Source organism: Silurus aristotelis (genome assembly GCF_946808225.1).
Source record: "Silurus aristotelis genome assembly, chromosome: 5".
NCBI lineage: Eukaryota > Metazoa > Chordata > Actinopteri > Siluriformes > Siluridae > Silurus > Silurus aristotelis.
The window spans coordinates 24,262,267-24,285,530 of record NC_139578.1 but is presented as its reverse complement, the minus strand read 5'-3'; the positions used below and the strand labels follow the sequence as shown (position 1 = coordinate 24,285,530).

At 36.6% G+C, this 23,264-nt stretch overlaps 1 protein-coding gene and 1 long non-coding RNA gene across 4 annotated transcripts in view; one reads left to right on the top strand and one right to left on the bottom strand.

Moving 5' to 3' along the window:
• LOC310726180 (butyrophilin subfamily 1 member A1-like) overlaps positions 1-23,264 on the top strand; it is a 155,832-nt gene that overhangs the window by 66,484 nt on the left and 66,084 nt on the right. The window contains exons 1-2 of one of the 3 annotated variants that reach the window (XM_083541524.1): positions 11,906-12,019; positions 12,092-12,148. The exons of 1 other annotated variant lie outside the window; for it this stretch is intronic. In XM_083541524.1, coding sequence (XP_083397650.1) covers positions 12,094-12,148 — 55 coding nt within the window. In that variant the 5' untranslated portion in view covers positions 11,906-12,019; positions 12,092-12,093. Of the gene's footprint in view, positions 1-11,905; positions 12,020-12,091; positions 12,149-21,015; positions 21,163-21,231; positions 21,289-23,264 lie in introns of those variants that run through there. One more of the 3 variants, XM_083541523.1, reaches the window with a different exon arrangement.
• Positions 14,300-16,365, bottom strand: LOC310726228. Its single transcript, XR_014533657.1, has 3 exons — positions 16,221-16,365; positions 14,927-15,410; positions 14,300-14,590 (listed from the first exon to the last, which is right to left on the bottom strand). It is a non-coding gene; the product is annotated as an uncharacterized lncRNA (long non-coding RNA).

The following is a 23,264-nucleotide window of genomic DNA, read 5'->3' as shown; positions in this document are numbered from 1 at the left end:
ATGAATAAATAAAATGCCGAATTTTCGTAAAGTCCTTCATAGTCTCATAACACTCACGTTCTTTTTACTAGCTAAAATAAAATAAAATCAATATCCGAGAATTGAAGAATCCATCCTGTCACAAACGTCTTAAGTCTTAAAAGTGTTTTGGGAAAATGTCATTCATAAATATGTCAATATAAGAACCAAGCAACAAAGAAAGGATTGAAAAAGCAAAAAGAAAAGAAGCAAAAATTCTATTTGATAAACAAATTTAATATAAAATATATACTTTTTATTATAAAATGTATATATTTCTGCATTCTGCAAATGTAGAAATGTACTGATAATGTACAATATTATTATTCAATTGTATTTAAACAATGTAATTTGATCTTATTGTACCTAATTTTCCACACAGAGATTCCCAAATACAAGAATCTTTTATCCATATCCTGCAATATATCTCACTTTTCTGCAAACTGAGGTCAACATCCTCAAAAACAATTAAGACTGTGGTCTAAACTTGATTTTTTTTTTTATTTGTTAATTTGCAATGGTTTGACAGTGATTACATGTGTTTACCTTTTCTCTAAACACAACAAACAAAATAAGTCATGTAAGTAATCCAGGCTAATGTATTAGTGAACAACAATAAACAAAGTGAAGCGAGATGAAAACCAAGAAACCAGGAAGTGTGAACATAAATGGGTCTCTAACTCGCAAAGTACTTAATTGTCCACACGTTAATAGGAGGGGTTTGAGTAGATGAGAAAGGAAGAGGAATAATAAAGAAGGAATGAAGAAGAGATAGAAATGCAAAGGACAGGCAATAGGAAGAGGAGAAAGAGGGAAGAGGAGGTGTAAGAACAGTAGGCAGAGGATGAGTGCAGAAGACAGAAGAAGGACATTAAAAAAATGTTTGGCTTTTAGTAGCTCTTCACCCATATGGAATAGTTTGCTGACTCAGGATGCTGAAACACCAGAGGCTGTCCGGTTAGAGACAGAACTAAGACTCACTTGCTTACAGGTAATAACCCATTCATTTTCACCACTTAAATATAATGAATTGTTATGCAGAATAATTATCAGATGGTGCAGATGGTTGTATCTGAATAAGGATGTGGTCCTCTATAAAAGGGTAATAGTGACCCAGCTATAAGCATACATAATAATTCTCATATAGATTCTGTGACCATCATATGTTGTGACCATAGAGGGTGCTGTTGCTAAAATGCAGCTTAAAATAGATCGTCTAGAGAAGTTTGCTACGCAAACAGCATAAATGCAAACATCGGCGTCCAGTGTTCAATAAATGTTGTTGCGAGAACGCGCCTAGCGCCGTGCACGCTACCTTGAACGCGCCATGAACTGTTCATAAAAGACTCATTTACAGTACTCATTTTTTTTTAACACGGTGAATGTTATTTATTAATTAAGGCTAATAAAATGTGTTCAGATGCGGATGCTTTAGACTGTTAATTGTATATATTTTTTGGTTTTATTCATTATGTTACCATTGTGTATGAAAGTATGTGCTGAATAAAATACTAGAATTCGTTATTGTTCTCCATATTCATTCCAGTGATGCCTAACACTCTCTCTCTCTTTTACATCCTGAAAAATATTTGGGTCTCATGTCAACAGGAACAAACTTACAGCAAGGTCACCAAATTTGATAAGGCATTATTACAGGATGTCAAAATCCGTTACCTCCCTCTATTCCCAAATATTTTTCAGGATATAATACAGAGAGAATTTTAGTCATCACCAGAGTGAATATGGAGAACTTTAAAGTCATTGCATGTGAAATAGAGGGAGGTAACGGATTTTGATATCCTGTATTTGTGCCCTATCAAATATAGCGACCCTGTGGTAAGTCTGTTACAGTTCACTTTTCAGAATATAAAAGAGAGAGAGTGTGTGTTAGGCATCACTAGAATGAATATGGAGAACAAAAACGAATTCCAGTATTTTATTCAGCACTTTATTACCGAATAATAATAATTTATATGTTTTCCAAATTCCTCTATTTGGAATAATAATAATCTAATTGTTGTAAGTCACACACACACACACACACACACACACACACACACACACACACACACACACACACACACACACACACACTTTCATACACAATGTTAAAATAATGAATAAAATAAAAAATATATACAATTAACAGTCCAAAGCATTCGCATCTGACCACATTTCTGACAACAAAATTAAAGATGCTCTCCGCCACATCTATGTCTATGACTCACTCTTGATGCATGTCATGATGCCTCGGTCACATGTCTTACCTTCTTAAAGGGGCTGCTTCGGCCGGGAACACATAATACATTACCGCTAAATTTAAACGCCCTAGCTAGCAAAATGACCAAAAAAAGGTTTCACGTTTATTATTATATTTAGAAAATACCAGCCGGTCGTATCATTTTATTTTGTTGTATTTATCCACCACACCTTAAATGCCGGTCCGTGAAAATATTGTCTGACATTAAACCAGTCCGTGGCGCAAAAAAGGTTGGTGACCGCTGATCTAGACGATCTATTTTAAGCTGCATTTAGGCAACAGCGCCCTCTTTGGCCACAACATACGATGGTCACAGAATCTGGTGTCACACTGGCACGTGTTTGGAAAATACACACATACATGTGTATATACTGTATGTATGGGCATAACAACTCGTTCGCTTACAAAGCGAACACGTTCCCGTTTAACATATAATTGGGAATTGCAACTTACTTTCGCATTCACGCACAACACCTTTTCTAATCCGCAATGAAACATACTTATTATTCCTCTGCGACTTTAGCATCCATCTCTGCTTCCAGATTAATTAAATAATAGTCTTAGTGAGGGTGGGGAAGATCACATGGTCACAGGTTCTGGATACTGATTGGTTCCCGCCAGGTGCTCCGTGTATGTGTGTGCCTCAATGTAGAAGCGCAAGTGTTTCAATCGTGAGCTTTTATAGTGAACGCAACCGGTAGTTTTTTTTTTTTTTTACAAACATTAAATGAGATTACATTCACCAAAGATTTTAAGCAGTTTCGCTCAAGAGAAGCTTGACAGAGAGTTCAGTCTGTTTGAAGCAAATCTACTATTGCTTTTGTCATTCACAGAGGTAACAATTGATAGGTGGGGTCTGAACTAAAAATATCCCACCTTACACAACTCCTTCACATCCCAGGAAAATGCTGAGATTGGAATAAAAACTATGGAATCAGGTGGATGTTCAGATTGTGCTTTCAAGGATGCATGAAGTTTTGGCAGGGATTTGAGGCAGCCTACAGTACATCCACAGAAGATCTGTGAATAGTTCTGCAAGATGTTTATAACGACCTACCAGCTGAGTTCCTTAAAATAAACTGTGCTAGTAAACCACAAGAAGAGTTCAAGCTGTTTTGCAGATAATTAAATATTTAATGTCTGTGTCAATCTATAAATGTACTCTATGCACTGATGAATAAAAGAGATGACTGTGCTTTTGCTACTACAATGATTCTTTGGCTGTTATCCCATTGTCCTGGTCATTTCAACAAATATTTAAAGTAACTGCAAAAAAATAATAACAATCTTTGGGTTTGTTTGAATATTTTACAATAGTATCATGGGTGTGAATCCCATTTTGCATCAAAAGCATTGTGGTCTGGAGCAGTCGATCCTCTGCTTTTCATTCACTGGTTTAATAAATAGGCAAATTTGAAATCTAATTGGTTAAAGAAACAGACACAATTCTAATAGAGACCAAGGTATAAAGGCCAGCAGTACAGACTTTGAGGGCCCTAGGCAGATTAGATTGACATGGCAGCACATGGAGGCTGAAATCTGAACAAAAGAAATCTAACATCCACATACACGTACAGGAAGCAGTGCAGCCAAGAGAAACACTATGAAACGAAGAGAATAAACTGTTTGGAATAAATTAATACAATTTCTTAGAACAAATATTAGAATTTAGATTGTAAATGTAGGTCAGTGCTTCTGATAGTGTTTAAGCCAGCAGAGAAGGCTTTGCTGGCCCTGACGGCCCGCCACTGATATAAAGAGTATCAGAGTCTTTTAGACGATGGGCAGAGATTCACCAATTTGTGAAAAACAAATTGTAAAACCATTCAAAATAATGTTCCTCAACATAAGATTACAAAGACTTTGAAACTCACATCATCTACAGTACATTATAAAAAGATTCAAAGAATCTGAAGAAATATGTGCACAAGAGACAAGAATAAAAATTAAAGCATGTCCATGATCTTTAGGCTCTTGGGCAGCCTTGTATTAAAAACAGGCATAATTCTGTAATGAAAATCACTGCATAACCTTAGTCACATCTAAAAGCATAAATATATGGACGCTCGCATTCCACTTTTAGCCTTTTTACCACTAAATTTGTAAGCAAAGTGCTTCTGAGGCTGTAATCAGACTGCAGATATTAAAAATGTTTGATGATGTAATAACTGTTATCATGTGTTTCAGTTTCTTCTTTGTGTTTAGATTAAGAGTGTAGATGAGCTCCTTCTATTCCTTCGCTCCTTCTCCTCCCCCACAATTAAATAATCTCAGTATTGTTACAGACAGAAAAAATAAATAATGATGCACAGTGTTCGTTCCTTTCTGAAAACACAGGACAATTACAGGTGGTTGATTTAGCAGCTCTTCTTGTTGTTGTAGCTGGTGAAGATCTGGTTTTGCCCTGTTTTATCAAACCCACTACCAATGCTGTGGACATGACAGTCAGTGTTGGGCAACGTTACTTTTAAAAGTAATGCATTACAATATTGCGTTACTCCCCAAAAAATTTACTAATTACTTTACTTAGTTACTTTTTATGGAAAGAAATGCGTTATATTACTTTTGCGTTACTTTTGTGTTACTTGTATCTCTTTCACGCCTTACAGGTGTAACAGGTGTAATATAGTTGCCATTAAGAAATAAGTTATATTAGGGCAAAAGACATGTCTTAAACATTTAAAATGCTTAATAACTTCTTAGAGAACAATAAGATGATCGACTAACTTTTGACCACAAGGCTGAACACTTTCCAGTCGCACTTCTGTACACTGCTTTCAATCTGCTTTCGCCGTCAGTAATGTAACTATCGTTCGTGTATATAAGGTTAAGGGTGTGGGCTGCACACCGGTGATGTGGAGGGAGAACATACCTTTCGCCGTCATCTCATAAAACTTCGTGCAATTCCGTAAATATGACCTCGTCCTCGTCTACATCATTCTCTGCTTCATCATCAGATTGAAACATTCTGAACGCTTTTACAAAGTTCGCGCTTTTATCAGTGACCGTGGCAGTTTATCTTTCCACAAAGAGCAAATGTGCTGTGAATTTGCTCTCTATCTCCGATGGCATCGTACATGTGTCTCCCACAAAAAACTTTTATTCTGAGCAGTCTAAAGATCTGCAAAGTCGGCAAAAGTTTTCTATATTTCTGTCTCCATTTCCATATATTCAACATTATACACACACACACACACACACACACACACACACACACACACACACACACACACACACACACACATCTGTAGTGCTGTGCTTTGCATGCATTTTTTTTTTTTTTTTTTTTTTTTTTAAGTGGTATTTTTTGCAGTTGACAAGAGCTTTTCACCAACACATAATCTACACTTAACCATTATTCCCTTCTCCTTTTCCTCGACTATTAAAAAATAATAAGAATACTTCCATCACAGTAATGTAATGCTCTGGTTTGCCATCTCCGCTTCTGACCAGCTTCTGTTCCCGCGGCTCTATGTATGAGTGCGCGATTCTACGTGACTACGTTCATTTTAATTCAGTATTTATTTTTTTATGCAAGATAATTTAACTGAAAAGTAACTCGCGTTACTTTTTTCAAAAAGTAACTTGGATATTAATGTGCAAATTTATAAAGTAACGCGCTACTTTACTCGTTACTCCAGAAAAGTAATATGATTACGTAACGCGTTACACTGATGACAGTGGAGTGGATAAGACTGCAGGAAGTGGCTTCATTAGTGCATCACTATAAGGATCACAAAGACAGATATGAAGATCAGGCTCAGCCCTACAGAGAAAGAATATCACTTTTTAAAGATGAGCTACATAAAAGCAATGTTTCACTCAAACTCTCAGCTCTCAGAGTCTCTGAAGGAGTGTATATGTGCCTGATTGAGGATAAATCCTGGTATGATGACATCACTGTTTATATCACTATAGCATGTAAGATCCACTTCTGCACTGAAGCTTTATATGGTATTATATGGTATTATTTACAACAATAACTCTTAACAAATATGCATTTGTATTGTATTGATTGATTTTATTGAGTTTTTTTTTTTTAACGGTAAGTGACTCAGGAGCTGTGGTCTCATGTATGGAAAGTTTTTTTCCCCACTTTTTCATGCAACTTTTCCAATGGGTTTGTTATTTCAAACCAAGGGGTTCCAAGGTTGAGTTCAAATGCCAGCAACACAAAACTGGGACTGCTGGGCCACTGAACGCCTTTAAACCTCAACTGATGAGTGTATTAATAAAATAGCTGTAAGTCATTGTGGATCAGAGCATCTGACAAATGCTATAAATGTACTGTAACATTTGATAAATGAGATAATGTGCATCACAATATGTATCAGTCTGAACAATGTTTTTTTCATATTTCCTGTTGTGAGATGGAGAAGTAGCTAAATATGTGGATGATGTGACAATGCTATCAATGCTGTGCCTATTTTTAAAATAAAGAAATCAGTTTCATAGCAAATCATTCTCTGATGTTTTAATGCAGGCCACCATTTTATTAGTACATTTTGTATACATATAAGCAGGAAGAAGTATTGTTCATTATGCGGTTAACTAAAAGAGGTAAGTTGTAATTATTTACATAAGTAAATATATAATGTAAAATGTATTGAATATTGTTACTGTTACTAACATTAATTTGTATCAAAATAGTAATACATGAAAAAAAAGCGCTCACCCTCTCATTCAGAAATTATCCATTTAGTTCCTGCCACAACTGTCTGTGGTTAGTAGTTAAGAGAGCAAAACTGGGAAATAGTAAAAGATATTGGTCTGTTAACAATTGAAGAGATTAATTTAAATACAAAGTCTGTATCTTACAGATACTGCTTTTGTCAGATTATAGTTTCCCCAAAGCTAATGTTGCCCAGTCTGTAGGTGCTGTATATATAGTGTCATAATTTTGAAACTTTAAACTGACAGTGATAACAAAACAGTAACTATTGGGGCAGTTTACCCTGATTTCTTTTTAATGATATTACATTATAAATAATAATACTTAATTACATACATAAGATACATTATAATACTTTACTAAAGTATTTCCATTTGGGGGGACTTTTACTTTAACTTCACTACATTTCAAAGTCAAATATCTTACTTTTTACTCAACTACATTTTGTGAAATGAAACGATAAGTCACCATCAGGGAGGTGTCTGACAAAGTGTCCGTGTGCGGTATGGTGTGGTATAAAGTGTCTTTGTGCGGCATGGTGTGGTACAAAGTGCCTGTGTGCGGTATGGTGCGGTATAAAGTTTCAGTGTGCGGTATGGTGTGGTACAAAGTGTCTGTGTGCGGTATGGTGTGGTATAAAGTGTCCGTGTGCGGTATGGTGTGCTATAAAGTGCCCGTGTGCGGTATGGTTTGCTATAAAGTGTCCGTGTGTGGTATGGTGTGGTATGGTGTGGTATAAAGTGTCTGTGTGCGGTATAGTGTGGTATAAAGTGTCCATGTGCGGTATGGTGTGGTATAAAATATAAAGTGCACTGTGCTGTGCGAGTCTAGAGTTTAAAGTGTTGTAGTGCGAAGAGAGAAATATGTGCAGAGAAAAAGTGTGATGATGGAGAGAGTGGGCCAGTTTTTAGATCCCGGGTGTTTCCTGGTTTAAACTCCGAATGGCCTGCGGCAAGAAGCTCCTCCTCAATTTCTCTGTGTTCGCTTTCAGGGAGCGGAAGTGTTTCCCTGAACACAACAAAGAAAAGAGTCTATTGTTGGGATGACTGAGGTCCTTCATAATCTTCCTGGCTCTGGTCCTGCACCGCGTGCTGTAGATGTCCTGCAGGTTAGTGAGGTCGGTGTAGATGGTACGTTCAGCTGAACGAACCACCCTCCGGAGGGCTCGTCTGTCCTGCATGGTGCTGTTCCCAAACCAGGAAGTGATGCTACCCGTCAGAATGCTCTCAATAGTGCAGGTTTAGAAAGTCTTTAGCACTTGAGAGGGTAGTTTAAAGTCCCTTAAGCGTTTCAGATGGTACAGACGCTGCCGGGCCGTCTTCACCAGGGTATATTCCACACTCATTTTATCAGTTAAATGCCAGGTTTAGGTGTTAAAGCACAGAAAGACACTGAGTTCTCCAGGACTGGACTGGTCTCCTGGAGTCCAGTTGTCCATTTCCACATCTGTAAACAGTACAATTTAATTATTGTCTCAATTTTAATGTTTATCTCTTCATATACTCACTTCCATAACACACCTTTTCTGACAGTTAAAGTGTTTATTATTTTTGTTAATGATTAGGGGAATTTTCAAAAAAATCTAGTCTCTGTCTTTGTACATCAGATTATTATTACAGGATATAAGGACTGTGGTTACCGGATATAAGAAATGTGTTTTAAGTGTGTTATTCAACTATTTATCAACTATTATCAACTTTTTCAAGTGTGAAAAAAGAGATTCTAGCCTTTAGAACTAAAACTAAAACATTTTTCCAACTTATCAAAACTATAAAGTATATAAAGAAATGTTATAATCATCCAACACAGTGAAAACACATTACATTTTTTTTTTTTTAAGTTGCAGAATGTAGTGAAATTCATACTAAGTAATTAAGTTTTCAGATTTTCAGGTTATTTTTAAGTTTTTAATTTCAAAATGAATTTAATTTAGGCTCTGGAGTTTAAGTTTAAAATACAGGTTACTCAAGGATAGACAAAGGCAAATGCATGTGGAGCAAGTTATACCGTTTTGTATCTTCTGACTTTAAAACCTCCCCAAAAGATATAACAGAGCACCTTATAGCTTTTTGTCCCGTTATCATAATCGTCGCCAAAAAAGCATACCGCCAACATGGAAGCACGTATAAAAAACTCAACTATGCACTAAAACATAGGAACTGGAGTGCAGAAAAATGGCAACAGTTGCTCTGGACTAATGAGTAAAAATTGTAAACATTAGCCTGTTGCAAAAAAAAGGTTGGTTGTTGAATGGCTGGAGATAATTACAATACATGGTGGAAGTTCCCTGCAAGTTTGGGGCTGCATTTCTTCAAATGGAGTTGGATATTTGGTCAGAATTAATGGTATTTTTAATGTTGAGAAATACAGGCAGATTATTATCCATCATGCAATGCCATCAGGGAGGTGTCTGATTGGCTTTAAATGTGTTCTGCAGCAGGACAACGACCACAAACATAAAGCCAATGTCATTAAGAGCTATCTTCAGTATAAAGAAGAACAAGGAGTCCTGAAAATAATAGTTTTGGCCCCCACAGATGCTCTTAACATCACAAAGTCTATCTGGGATTAAAAAAAATGTTTTTTCATTTAATCTATAATATGCATTTAATCTAATATATCTAATATATGACGGATTAGCTAAATAAGCATCACAACACATACCCACATTGTTTGTTTAGTTAAATGTTTGTTTATGCATGATGTGAGGGCATCATTCTGTGAGTTCTGTCTTACCTGGTTCTAGGATGAAGAAAACAGTTTCATGAGTATGGGATAGTAGCGATTTTTTTTTTATTATTCCCTTTAATCAGAATAAGTGCTCCAAAACTGTACAATGACTCACAAAGACACATTCACTAAAAATTAGCACATTTCTCTCTTTTCTTCCTTTCTGTTTGAATTGCCTTTTGCACTCAGTTTTTTTGTTAGCATTATCTGTCAATATCATATTTATTTATTTAAGTTAAAATTATTCACTTACATTCTGTTATTTATTTACTTTTTTTCATGAAATGCAGTGTGTGGTTGTGTGTGTTTGTGTGTGACGACTTGTTAAACTTATGAGCAACATGAAGCAATAGACTCACCAAACAAACTCAAAAAGCAGAGCATCTAAGAACTTTACATAAAGAAATTCATGAAATTGTTTTTTAAGGTTAAGCAGCTCTGTGTGCAAGGATTACTTTTAATGGGTAAAACAGCACATTTGATCAGCATAACTTGTACAATGAACATGAAGTTGGATGTAATCTGGATCTTTGGTAGTCTCTGTTTCCACACTCTGCTTTTGCCAGCACTCTAATACAAGTTGGTCTTGGACTTATTCGTCTCTGCAGGCTCCTTTAATTACTTTATAATTATCTTGTTTTTAAATAGCATTTTAAATCTGGTTCTTTTCTATTTTAATAAGTAAAAAAAGTGATAATTAAGAAATGTGTGCTTAGATTTGCATTAAACATTATCTAACTGAAACAGACACAGTATTTTTAATGTCCTTTTATCAAGTAAGCATGACCATTACAAAGTAGTTCATATTTAAATTATTATTAATGAATTAATTCTGCCCTAAGAGTATTTCATACAATGTTGTTTACATCTATCTTGTAAAACAGACTGAACTGTTAAAAATATTTTTTTTATAAAGTCCTACCAAAGTCTAATTTCATGTTGGTATGCTATTTACATATCAGTACAACAAGCTGCCATGGACCAGTGGCAGGCAGTGCATTTCATATATAAGCTTTCAGAGGTTTCCTGCCTGAACCAATCCACCTGTTATTACCATCATTTTAAAACGACAAATTTAAAAACTATCAATATTATATAGAAACGCAGTATAACAAAATGTATCCCATCCAGAAGGAGGAATGAATTGCATTATTACAGCAAGAAACCCAATAAACACAATTTACTAATTCTCCTTTCACTGCAGCCACAGCTGTGCCACCCACATATCTCTAGCAGAAACATTAATATTAACCTAATTAAAATGACCTTGGGTTCTGTAAATTAATTGTTTTTTCTGGGGATTAAGAATGAAGACAAATTGTGTGTTTTTGTGCAAATTCTATGGAAATGAAAAAGCTAAAATATAAATGGTTCATGAAAAAGGTAACAATTTTGGCGGACCTTTTTTAAATAAAAATTCCATCTTGTAAATATCCTTGTAAGTGTATCTGCAACCAAATCTATTTCTTCTCATCTGTCAGCCATCGTGGAAAAAAAACAGCTATTAAATCTATATTAGTATACTTTAGCTTATGCAGTTTGCTACAGATGCAGTTTGCAAGCTCTGACTATTGTACTCTCTGACCATCCAATCAAAGGATAATGAAAATGGTGATGTTAATCTATGTTATGTTAATCTGCTTTTTAAAGGGTCTCTGAGTAACCAACTTGAAACCTGATTGGTTAAAGAAACAGACTGAAATCTTATTGGATAGAAACTCTAACCTAAACTCGGTTGTGCTGCTCATTGAAGCAGTGTGTCTAAGGGAAAAGCTAAGAGAATAGACTATTGGGGATAATTTAATGCATATTCATAGTCAAAAATATACTAAAACGTACTGTAAGTTAGTGATTCTGAAAGAGTTTAGGCCAGCAGAGAACGCCTTGCTGGCCATTACGGCCTGCCACTGTTAAAGAAAGGATGGCAGGAGATCTTTATTAACCTGATAGGACACTATTCTTGATAATAATTTGTGGAGCTGTAACTTAAAATGGAAGTTTGAAACCCTGAATGACGTTAATAAAGTAGGGTTGAAAATTGTCAGTAGAGGACGGGAGTGATGTTATTTTCACTTTAAAATTCACTCATACAGTCATGAATAAATCCCAATTGTTGTTGACAGATTGAAATAAAGTACTAAAGTAACACTGTCGGATTGAAGACTGATATCGAGCAGCCCATCCCTTTTCTACACAGATCACTGCAGTGATGAGGGACTGCAGCAGTAATGAAGTTAGAAAAAGGGCGTGTTTGGTTTCACATTTAAAGTAACGGGGCTTTAAAACGAAACGGATTTATTTCGCGTCCTTTTACTCAGCAAATCTACACCTTTAAGCGAGTGAGTACTTTGTGGGTTAGTTTACAAAAAATAACGTGCTAAATTGTGGTGTAATGATAATATGTTTTTCAGAGATGTATTTATGTGTGACTCTGCCGATGCTCTTCATCTTTATGGACTCTCATGCAGGTATGATGCAGCTTTCTCTCATATATGTGTGTGTGACCATTTCCCATTTTCACGGGAAATGGTCACTGGGCTTATCTTTTAAGTCTCGAATGTCTGTGGTCCAGCCCTAACAGTGTTGTCCTGAATGCTGCATGTTGACAACAAAATCTTTTGTATACTGACCGAAATAGATATACTGCATAGTAAAAAATCTCTGGTATTGTTTGTGATTCTCGTGTGTCAGTACTGATTTGCATTTAGAGAGCATAATTTATTGAATAAATCACTATTTTATTGGTGACTAATAGTATACAGTACACAGGTTTTAAAAGATACAAGTAGAAATAACAACATAAATGTCAGAATTGTTATATTTCGTTTGTGATCTTCCAACATAAAAAAAAAATCCGAGAAAAAAAAGATATTTAATCATTAGGAACATTTTAAATAATAATAAAAAATAAAAATAAATAAATAATAATAATAATAATAATAATAATAATAATAATAATAATAATAATAATAATAATAATAAAACATGCAACACTCTGATTGCATACATCTGCGCACCCTTTCATATTGGCTCTAATTGTCTTCAGATTATCCATTCACCATCAAAACTAGCCCTCATTCACCGGACAACAATTTAGCTCATGTCCACACTTCGTGTGAAAACGCATATTTTTCGTTTTGGTTTTGGTCTTTCGTCCACACTGTGACGGCGTTTCAAGGAACGGTGACGGTGTCTGTCCTCAACATATCATGAAGGTTTAAATAGCCGGAAATGACATAAACAGTAGGTAGAAATCATGCAGGTCGATACGGAAGCGCATTGCGTTCACAAAGGAAAAACCAAATCACAGAAAGGATCTCATAATTGTTACTTAATATCTCATAATTATGTCTAATTATCTAATAATTATGACTTAATATAATTATGACTTACTTTTGTCCTAATTATGACTTACTAACTCATAATTATGAGATAAATGGGGGCAGTCTGTGGCAGGGGAGCGTTTAAGCACCTGACATCGAATCTGACGTAGCTACTGGACATTTCCTCGCTGACTGCCCCTCCTGCTATTATTATTATTATTATTATTATTATTATTATTATTATTATTATTATTATTATTATTATTATTGTCATTATTAGATTTTAAAATCTGAAGATTTTATTATTATTATTATTATTATTATTATTATTATTATTATTATTATTATTATTATTTTAACATTTATTTACCAATTATTATTAATTTATTTATTCATTTTTAACATTGACTACTAATATTTTAGATATTCTGACTGTCCACTTGATAAAACGAACTTTTAGCAAGTGGACAGTCAGAATCTGTAACATATATTGGTAGTCAATGTTAAAAAAAAAAAAAACAACAACAACTATAATAATAATAATAATAATAATAATAATAATAATAATAATAATAATAATAATAATAATAATCTTCTTCTTCTTCTTTTTTCGGCTGCTCCCATTAGGGGTCGCCACAGCGGATCATCTGTCTCCATACCACCCTGTCCTCTACATCTGCCTCTTTCACACCAACTACCTGCATGTCTTCCCTCACCACATCCATGAACCTCCTCCTTGGCCTTCCTCTTTTCCTCCTACCTGGTGGCTCCATCTTCAGCATTCTCCTACCAATATAACTCATGTCCCTCCTCTGCACATGTCCAAACCATCTCAATCTCACCTCCCTCACCTTGTCTCCAAAACGTCCTACATGCACTGTCCCTCTAATAAACTCATTTCTAATCTTGTCCATCCTTGTCACTTCCAACAAAAACCTCAACATCTTCATCTCTGCTACCTTCAGCTCCACCTCCTGTCTTTTACTCAATGCCACTGTCTCTAAACCATACAACATCGCAGGTCTCACCACAGTCCTATAAACTTTGCCTTTCATTCTTGCAGATACCCTACTATCACAAATCACTCCTGTCACTCTTCTCTACCCACTCCACCCTGCCTGCACTCTTTTTTTCACTTCCCTAACAGACTCTCTATTACTTTGCACTGTTGACCCCAGGTACCTGAACTCCACCACCTTCAAAACCTCTTCTCCCTGTAACTGCACCATTCCACTGCCCTCCCTCTCATTCACACACATGTACTCTGTCTTACTCCTACTGCCTTTCATACCTCCACCTCTCCAGGCTCTTCTCAACCTGCTCACTACTCTCACCACAAATCACAATATCATCCGCAAACATCATAGTCCAGGGAGACTCCTGTCTGACCTCGTCGGTCAACCTGTCCATCACCACTGCAAACAGGAAAGGGCTCAGGGCCGATCCTTGATGCAATCCAAACTTCACCTTGAATCAGTCTGTCGTTCCTACTGCACACTTCACTGCTGTCACACTGTCCTCATACATGTCCTGCACCACCCTCACATACTTCTCTGACACACCTGACTTCCTCATACATTACCACAGCTCCTCTCTTGAGACTCTGTTGTACGCCTTCTCTATATCCACAAACACACTATGTAATTCCTTCTGTCCTTCTCTATACTTCTCCATCAACATTCTTAAAGCAAATAAGGCATCTTTGGTGCTCTTCCGCGGCATGAAACCATACTGCTGCTCACAGATGGTCACCTCTTCTCTCAGCCTGGCTTCCACTTCTTTCAGCCTGGCTTCTTTCCTATAACTTCATGGTTTGACTGATCAACTTAATTCCCCTGTAGTTACTGCAGGTCTGTACATCTCCCTTATGCTTTAAGATCGGTACCAGCACACTTCTTCTCCATTCCTCAGGCATCCTCTTACCTTCCAGAATCTTGTTAAACAATTTGGTTAAAAACTCCACTGCCATCTCTCCTAAACATCTCCATGCTTCTACCGGTATGTCATCCGGTCCAACCGACTTTCCACTCTTCATCCTTTTAATCGCTGCTCTCACTTCCTCCTTACTAATCCTATCCACTTCCTGCTTCACCATCTCCACATCATCCAACCTTCTCTCTCTCTGATTTTCCTCATTCATCAGCTGCTCAAAATACTCCCTCCATCTTCTCAACACACTCTCCTCACTAGTCAACACATTTCCCTCTTCATCCTTTACTGCTCTAACTTGCAGTACATCCTTCCCAGCTCGGTCCCTCTGCCTGGCCAATCGGTACAAATCCTTTTCTCCTTCTCTAGTGTTCAACCTCTCATACAGCTCCTCATATGCCTTTTCCTTGGCTTTTACCACATCCCTCTTCACCTGCTGCCGCATCTCCTTGTACTCCTGCCTACTTTTCTCATCACCCTGTCGATCCCACTTCTGTTTTAAAAACATTAAAAACATATATTTTTAGCAAAGCCTACACAACACACATCACATAACATAACTTTGTGCTCCAGAACATCTGATCACATGCACATTATCAACTTGTGCTGTTAATATCATGAACAGCAGCTACGCTAATTCCTCTCCACTGCTTCTCTTTCTCTCCCCATCCCGAGACACCCTGAGGTTTGGCCAGCTCCAGTCACCTCCCACCTCGTGATGATTACGGACCTTTGAAGAAGTTGATGCCGAACTCGCAAACATCCCGAACCATCTAGAGATGTACCAGTGCCATTTGGATCCCGCTACATGTGTGGAGTTTGACATTGGACCTCCTGGAGTGTTTAAAGGCTCTGGCATTGAGAAGCTGATGCTGGATCTTTGATGATCACAAATGCTGAGCTTATAAAACTAGGAGCTACTAACCATATAGACTGTATAAGACTGCAGAAAGAACATCACTTATAATCTTATACTCCAGTAATCATGTTAGTTCTCACTCTCCAGTGTTCTGTATTGTTGAAAGATTTATGATCAAACTCTTGATGTCACCCAAATTAGGATGGGTTCCCCTTTTGAGTCCGGTTCCTCTCAAGGTTTCTTCCTCATAACATCTAAGGGAGTTTTTTCCTTGCCACAGTCGCCACGGCTTGCTCTACAGGGATCTACAGGGATAAATACACACCATTCACCTTCACTGTTGATTTGTGTAAAGCTGCTTTGAGACAATGTCTGTTGTGAAAAGCGCTATACAAATAAACTTGACTTGACTTGACTTGTTTTGTTAACCTCTTTCCCCTTATGCTCTCCTGCACTTCCTCATTCCACCACCACATCTCTTTGTCTTCCTTTCTATTTCCAGATGTCACACCAAGTACTTTTCTAGCTGCCTCCATCATCACTCCTGCAGTAGTTTCTCAATCATCCGGCACCTCTTCACAACCACCAAGCCTCTGTCTGACCTCTTCCCTGAACCTCACACTACACTCTTCCTCCTTCAGTTTCCACCATCTTATTCTTCTGTCAGTCCTCACTCTCCTCCTCTTCTTCTTCTCCTCCAAAACCATCCTACAGACCACCATCCGATGCTGTCTAACTACACTTTTTCCCGCCAACACCTTACAGTCTCCAATCTCCTTCAGGTTGCATCTCCTACATAGAACGTAATCCACCTGTGTGCACCTTCCTCCACTCTTATACGTCACCCTATAATCCTCCTTCTTCTTAAAATAAGTGTTCACCACTGCCATTTCCATCCTTTTAGCAAAATCTACCACCATCTGCCCTTCCACATTCGTCTCCTTTAGGCCATACCTACCCATGACCTCCTCATCACCTCTGTTCCCTTCACCTACATGCCCATTAAAGTCTGCCCCAATCACCAATCGTAGATTTCTAGGTATACCATCCACTCCAGAATTTTTCCTTCTCCTCTATCTCACAGCCGACTTGTGGAGCATAGACACTTTTGACATTCATCATCATCCCTTCAACTTCCAGCTTCACGTTCATCACCCTATCAGAAACTCTCTTCACCTCCACTACACTCTTACTGTACTCTTCCTTTAGAATCACCCCTACACCATTTCTTTTTTCATCCACACCATAATAGAACAGTTTAAACCCCCTCCAATGTTCCTGGTCTTACTCCCTTTCCACTTGGTCTTCTGAACACACAGCATATCTACCTTTCTCCTCTTCATCATATCAGCTACCTCTCTCCCTTTACCAGTCATAGTACCAACATTTAAAGTACCAACCCGAACCTCCACTTTCCTACACTGCTCCTTTTTCTGCTGTCTCTGTAGACGTCTTCCTCCTCTCCTTCTCCCCCTTCGGGCAACAGTAGCCCAATTTCCACCGGTACCCTGTTGTTAACCCGGGCCTCGACTGATCTGGTATGAATTTCTTAATCGTGACACGCATATTTGATTTGGCACATGTTTTATGCTGGATGCCCTTCCTAACGCAACCCACCCTATTTATCCGGGCTTGGGACTGGCACTAAGAGTGCACTGGCTTGTGCCTCCCTAATGGCTGGGTTCATCTTATTATCACTCTGATTATTTTAATCCAGACATTGTTTCAGTTGTCTGTGTGAAATACCATACAATGGTGTTAATTGCTTTACTTTATACAGTATGCATAATTTCAGTTAATCTGATCAGATAATCTGTTCAAATTTAGTTCTTATCGTCTCTTACTGAATGTGCCATAAACATTATTCTTAGTTATAATGATTGCTGAAACCCTAGCGGTGCCCCTGGATGCCAGTGATTTAGACTCAGCTGAAAGTGAAATGCTGCTGAATTCTTTGAAACACACCACTAGTCATCTTTAAGTGACCACTTTGACTTAAAGCGCAAGAAAGTCAACAGCTTTATTATGCAGTGTAAGGTGTGTTTGCCGAAGGTGACTGATATTTAGGTCGGTTAATTCTAACTTATAATTTTAATTTAGATAATTGTTGTACAATTATAATAGTGTTTTAATTGTAAATAATAAAAGAAATAGTAATAGTTGTAACTAATGTTGTTTAGCACCAACAGGTCTGCTGATGTTGCATTAGATTTGAGCATTACTGTATAACCAATCACACACTTTTGTTGAGAATGCAGTGTACAATCATAGTGTTTTAATTTGTCACTGCGGAAAACGCTGGACAGTCTTCACAGAGCTTCACTTTTTCCAAATTTTTTTATGTTACAGCCTTATTCCAATACAGATTAATCATTATTTTCGGTAAAATTCTACAAACAATACCCCATAGCCATTTTGGAATAAGGCTGTAAAATAACAAAATGTGGAAAAAGTTAAGTGCTGTGAATACTATTTGGATGCACTGTAAGTCATGGACTGTAGTGTTTTTTTTTTTTTTTTTTCTTTGCTTGCTTTCTTTGCTACTAAAATAAACAAAGTTAATATTTTGTAACTAGTTTATAACACCAATAATCCCATTAAAATTACCACCTGTTTAAAATGTAAGTAGGAACAGTACATGAGTCATATACTGTTACATCATATTTAACTGTTTGGATGATTATAGTTGTTTTGAAGCACTCTGACTCTTCTAGTCGGCAGGAGAGTGCAGTACAGGGACATGGCCAGAGAGCTTCAGTGCCAAGCACAGGGAGAGAAACACAGCAAGAAATCTTTTAGGGAGATAAAATGTTTTTGTTGCTGTCTACATGCTCAGTGTATCTCTATGCTTTTCCAAAACAGGGAACGTGCTGAGCACTGGCTAGGGATAAATACCTAATAAAAGCTCACTTCAAAATGTGATTAAAGTTGCAGTTTAAATAGAAAACAACTATTCTGAGATTTATATCTCATTGTCCTTTTTGAACAACACTAAAATCTTTCACTCTGCCCCTGGTGTAAATTTTTGTAAATTAAAAAAAAAGCTATTTCTTACATTTTCTTCAGTTGATTTTAAGACCTGTAACTTTGCTTGTACTTAAGCAAAATTAACAGTACATTTGATGTAAGAAATGTTTTATAAATACATGTATAAATGCCAAATGATGCATAAATGCACACTGAGCAATGTACAATGCAGCTTTATATTTAATTATGTCAAACCTTTACTGCAAATTAAAATCAACACTGTCAAAGAAATCAAAGTGGCCTGTGGTCTATACACTTTTTTTTTTTTTTACATTTTGTATTATTTCTTAATAGGTTTCACAGAAACTAACTACAACACATAACATGTCTGCTTTCAAAACAGTTACACAGACACCTAAACCCATGATACAAACAAACTTCAAATATTAAGTAACATTCTAATTGCCTTTACACAAATCAAAAATATGTGTGCCTTTTCTCCATACATGTGCAAAAAAAAGTTTATATCTAAATTATTTAAATTAATTGCATTCAGAGTGGTTAATACGAGTAATTATATTATATAAAATATTTTGAAACAGACTAAAATATCACCAATAAAGTGTATATATATATATATATATATATATATATATATATATATATATATATATATATATATATATATATATATATATATATATATATATAGGTCATAACATTTTTAATAAATAATTATAAATTGATTTAGTCTTGGTTTCTTCATTAATGTTTTTGGCTTTTTACATATCAGTACAACAAGCTGGAAAGAACCCCTGGCTGAGAGACTTACAAGAGTTTTCTGCAGCCCAAGAGATGGCATTTATACTTTATGTAGCTTGTGTTGTGTTGCGTTGTGTTGTGTTGTGTTGTGTTGTGTTGTGTTGTGTTGTGTTGTGTTGTGTTGTAGCTCTATGTTGTTTAGTGTAGCACCAGGGTTCCGGAGGAATGTTGTCTCGTTTTTACTGTGTACTGTGTACCACTTTGTATAGTAGATATGACAATTAAAGCCTCTTGACTTGACTTGACTTATACAGAATTGTCCAGAGATTCAGGTGCATGTTGAAGAGCATGTGCTTGAGTGTTCTGTCCAAAAGTGGCAGTCACCTTATCACCCGTGCCCTTTCATTTATTTATAATTTGAGCAAAACTTTTTTAACATAAAGAAAAATATAGTATAAGATTTTAATTAACCTGAAACATCACCATGATTGAAAAGAATTTGTGAAGCTGTAACTTAAAATTTTAATTTGCCATCTGACAAGTTTATAAAATAGGGTTAAAAAAAATTTACTTCATTCAGTCAATAGAGGTCAGGAGTCATATATTAGATTAACTTTTATATCCTTTCATACAGTCGTTATGAGTAAATCCAAACTGCTGTTGACCGGGAAAAAAATTTGAAACATGTTAATGTGAAAATGACTACGATAAAATAGTTTTATTATAAACTTTTACATTTTGTTGAACTTAGTACAGTGGTACCCTGACCTGCGAGTGAATTAATGTACGAGATTTCCGAGGTACAAGTCAATTACAAAATATTGGTACAAAAGGTACAAGGTACAAAATATTGAGGTACGAGCTCGAGACGCCGCTGCTAGATGGCGAAGCGAAGCCAGAAAGCGAAGATTGTGACAAAAATTAAGATGAACAAAAAAGAAAAAGTACAAAATATAAAGTTAGTAGTGTACAGTAGTGATAGCAAAAAATCTAGTCCATATCTCCTCTACCCTTCACCTCCGCCAGCGTTTCATTAGCTCAAGTTGTCTCATCTCCAAGTTAAGTACACTGCGTAAAACCTTATTATATCTTTACATAGTCTTTCTATTATGTTTGTATGCAAGATTTGTTATTTAGAAATGTATTTTTCTAATTTAATAACATGAAACAAAAAAATGGGGTGGCATTTTGAGAGTTGGAATTAATTAATGGCATTTTAAGTATTTACAATAGGGAAAATTATTTTGATGTGCGAGCAAATTTAGCTTCTAGCTACTCATAGGTCAAGGTACCCCTGTATTATGTTTTAAATTACAATTCATTTATTATATAGACAGAACATTGTCCTCCATTTATTAATGTTTTTCTTTATTTAGAGCTCAGGATGTTTATTATATTTGTTTATCTTCGACTAAAAGGCATTGTAAAGAAATGTGAATCAGACTGAGTACAGAGCAGCCCATCCCCTTCCTACAGCTACAGACTGCAGTGACGATGCACTGCGGCAGTGATGAGAGACTCTAAAAAGGCGTGTTTAGTTTCACATTTGCAGTAACGGGGCTTTAAAACGAAAGCACGACGAACAAAGCAAACGGATTTCTTTAGCGTCTTTTTTACTGGGCAAATATACACCTTTAAGCGTGTGAGCACTTTGTGGGTTAGTTTACAGAAATAAGGTGTTGAATTGTGGTGTAATAATACTGTTTTTCAGAGATGCTTGTGTGTGTGACTCTGCCGATTCTCTTCAGCTTAATGGAAACTACAGCAGGTATGAGGAATCTCTCTCTCTCTCTCTCTCTCTCTCTCTCTCTCTCTCTCTCTCTCTCGCTCTCACACACACACACACGCACGCACGCACAAACGTGTTTGTGAGTATAAATCTCTTTTCTCAAAGCTGAGTAACGTCATATGTTGCTATGGTGAGCGGAAAAGACAGGAAACGCAGTGAGAATGGTCGCTTTTTAGGGCGTGACTGAGGCTTTTCTTTCAGGAATCGAATAACTGTAGTGCAGCCATGAATGTTTTGGCCTGGAATGTTGTTTGTTTCCAGAGGTGGAAAGAGTAACTCGAATAAATGACTGGTTCTTCAATGAAAATATACTCAGAAAAACATATGATTTACAATGTAGTTAAGTCGAATACTTAAAACAATCCATATTTAAGATAAGATAAGATAAGATAAGATAAGATAAGATAAGATAAGATAAGATATACCTTTATTCGTCCCACAGTGGTGAAATTTCTTTGTTACAGCAGCAAAGAAAAAAAGAAAAAATAAATGCAAATATGTAAAAGAATAGACAATATAGAAGAATAGACATATAGTATACAGTATATACACAACACAATGTATAAATACAAATAAAGAAGAAAGTACGTATTGCAGGTAGTATTGCACATAGGTGGTATTAATACACAGTTAACAGTAATAACAGTGTGTATTATGGTGACTGGTTTACTGGGAGCAGCTTTGATTGTAAAGTCTAATAGCAGCAGGAAGATAAGGAAGATGAGAGACGTTCTCCAGCAATGATGATAGTTTTGCTACCATCCTCCTTTCACCCACCTCCTGTACAGTGTCCAGGGGAATCCCCAGGACTGAGCTGGCCTTCCTGATCAGCTTGTCTAGTCCCTTCCTGTCTGCAGTAGAGATGCTGCTGCCCCAGCAGACCACACCATAGAATATGGATGAGGCCACCACAGAGTGAAAAAAGGTCTTCAGTAGCTCTCCCTGCACTCCAAAAGACCTTTGTCTCCTCAGCAGAAAGAGGCTCTGCCCTTTCTTATAAATTGCCTCAATGTTGTCTGTCCAGTCCAGTTTGTTGTTTAGGGGAACACCCAGGTATTTGTAAGAGTCCACTCTCACAATGTCCTTTCCCTGAATGTTCACCGATGGTAATGATGAAATTTAAGTACAATTACAGATTTTTAAAACTACTAGAAGACAAAGAAATTGCTCAGTTACAATAATACTAATAAATGTAATTCATTACTTTCCATCTGTGGTTGTTTACCCCAAAATCTTTGGTATAATGACCAAAATAAATTTCTGCATAGAAATACTCGCTTATCATCTTGCCAGGTGGTTACTAACAAGGTAAATCAGTCAGAGATCAACTATTTTGTTGAAAGAATTGAATGAATGGTAATATTATTCACATTTAATGCTACTTTGGAACTTATTTTGTCTTCAGAAATATTTCTGAAAGGTTGTATTGTTGGCATTCACCATGTCTGAAGTTCAAGAACTACTAATCATATGTTTCCTCAAATTGTTCTTCTGTTTCCTGTACAAAACATCTCAGATAATTATTTATTTTCTTAAGCTCAGTATAAATGTAGACATGGAAACTAAAGCAGAGTGCACACACACAGACTATATCACCCCTCAGCTCATGCATGTTATATGATCTAGCCACACCATTTATTACTCACAATTGTTTGTCACTTGTCACTGCAAGTTAGCACACCTACTTGAAATTGACTTTCTCAGTTTGTTTAAGCTTTCTTGTTCATGTGTGTGTCTCATCGTTGTCTTCTTCTTCTTCTTTTTTCAGCTGCTCTCATTAGGGGTCGCCACAGCAGATCATCCATCTCCATACCTCCCTGTCCTCTACATCTGCCTCTTTCAAACCAACCACCTGCCTGTCCTCCCTCACCACATCGATAAGCCTCCTCTGTGGCCTTCCTCTTTACCTCCTGCATGGCAGCTCCATCCTCAGAATTCTTCTACCGATATGAACA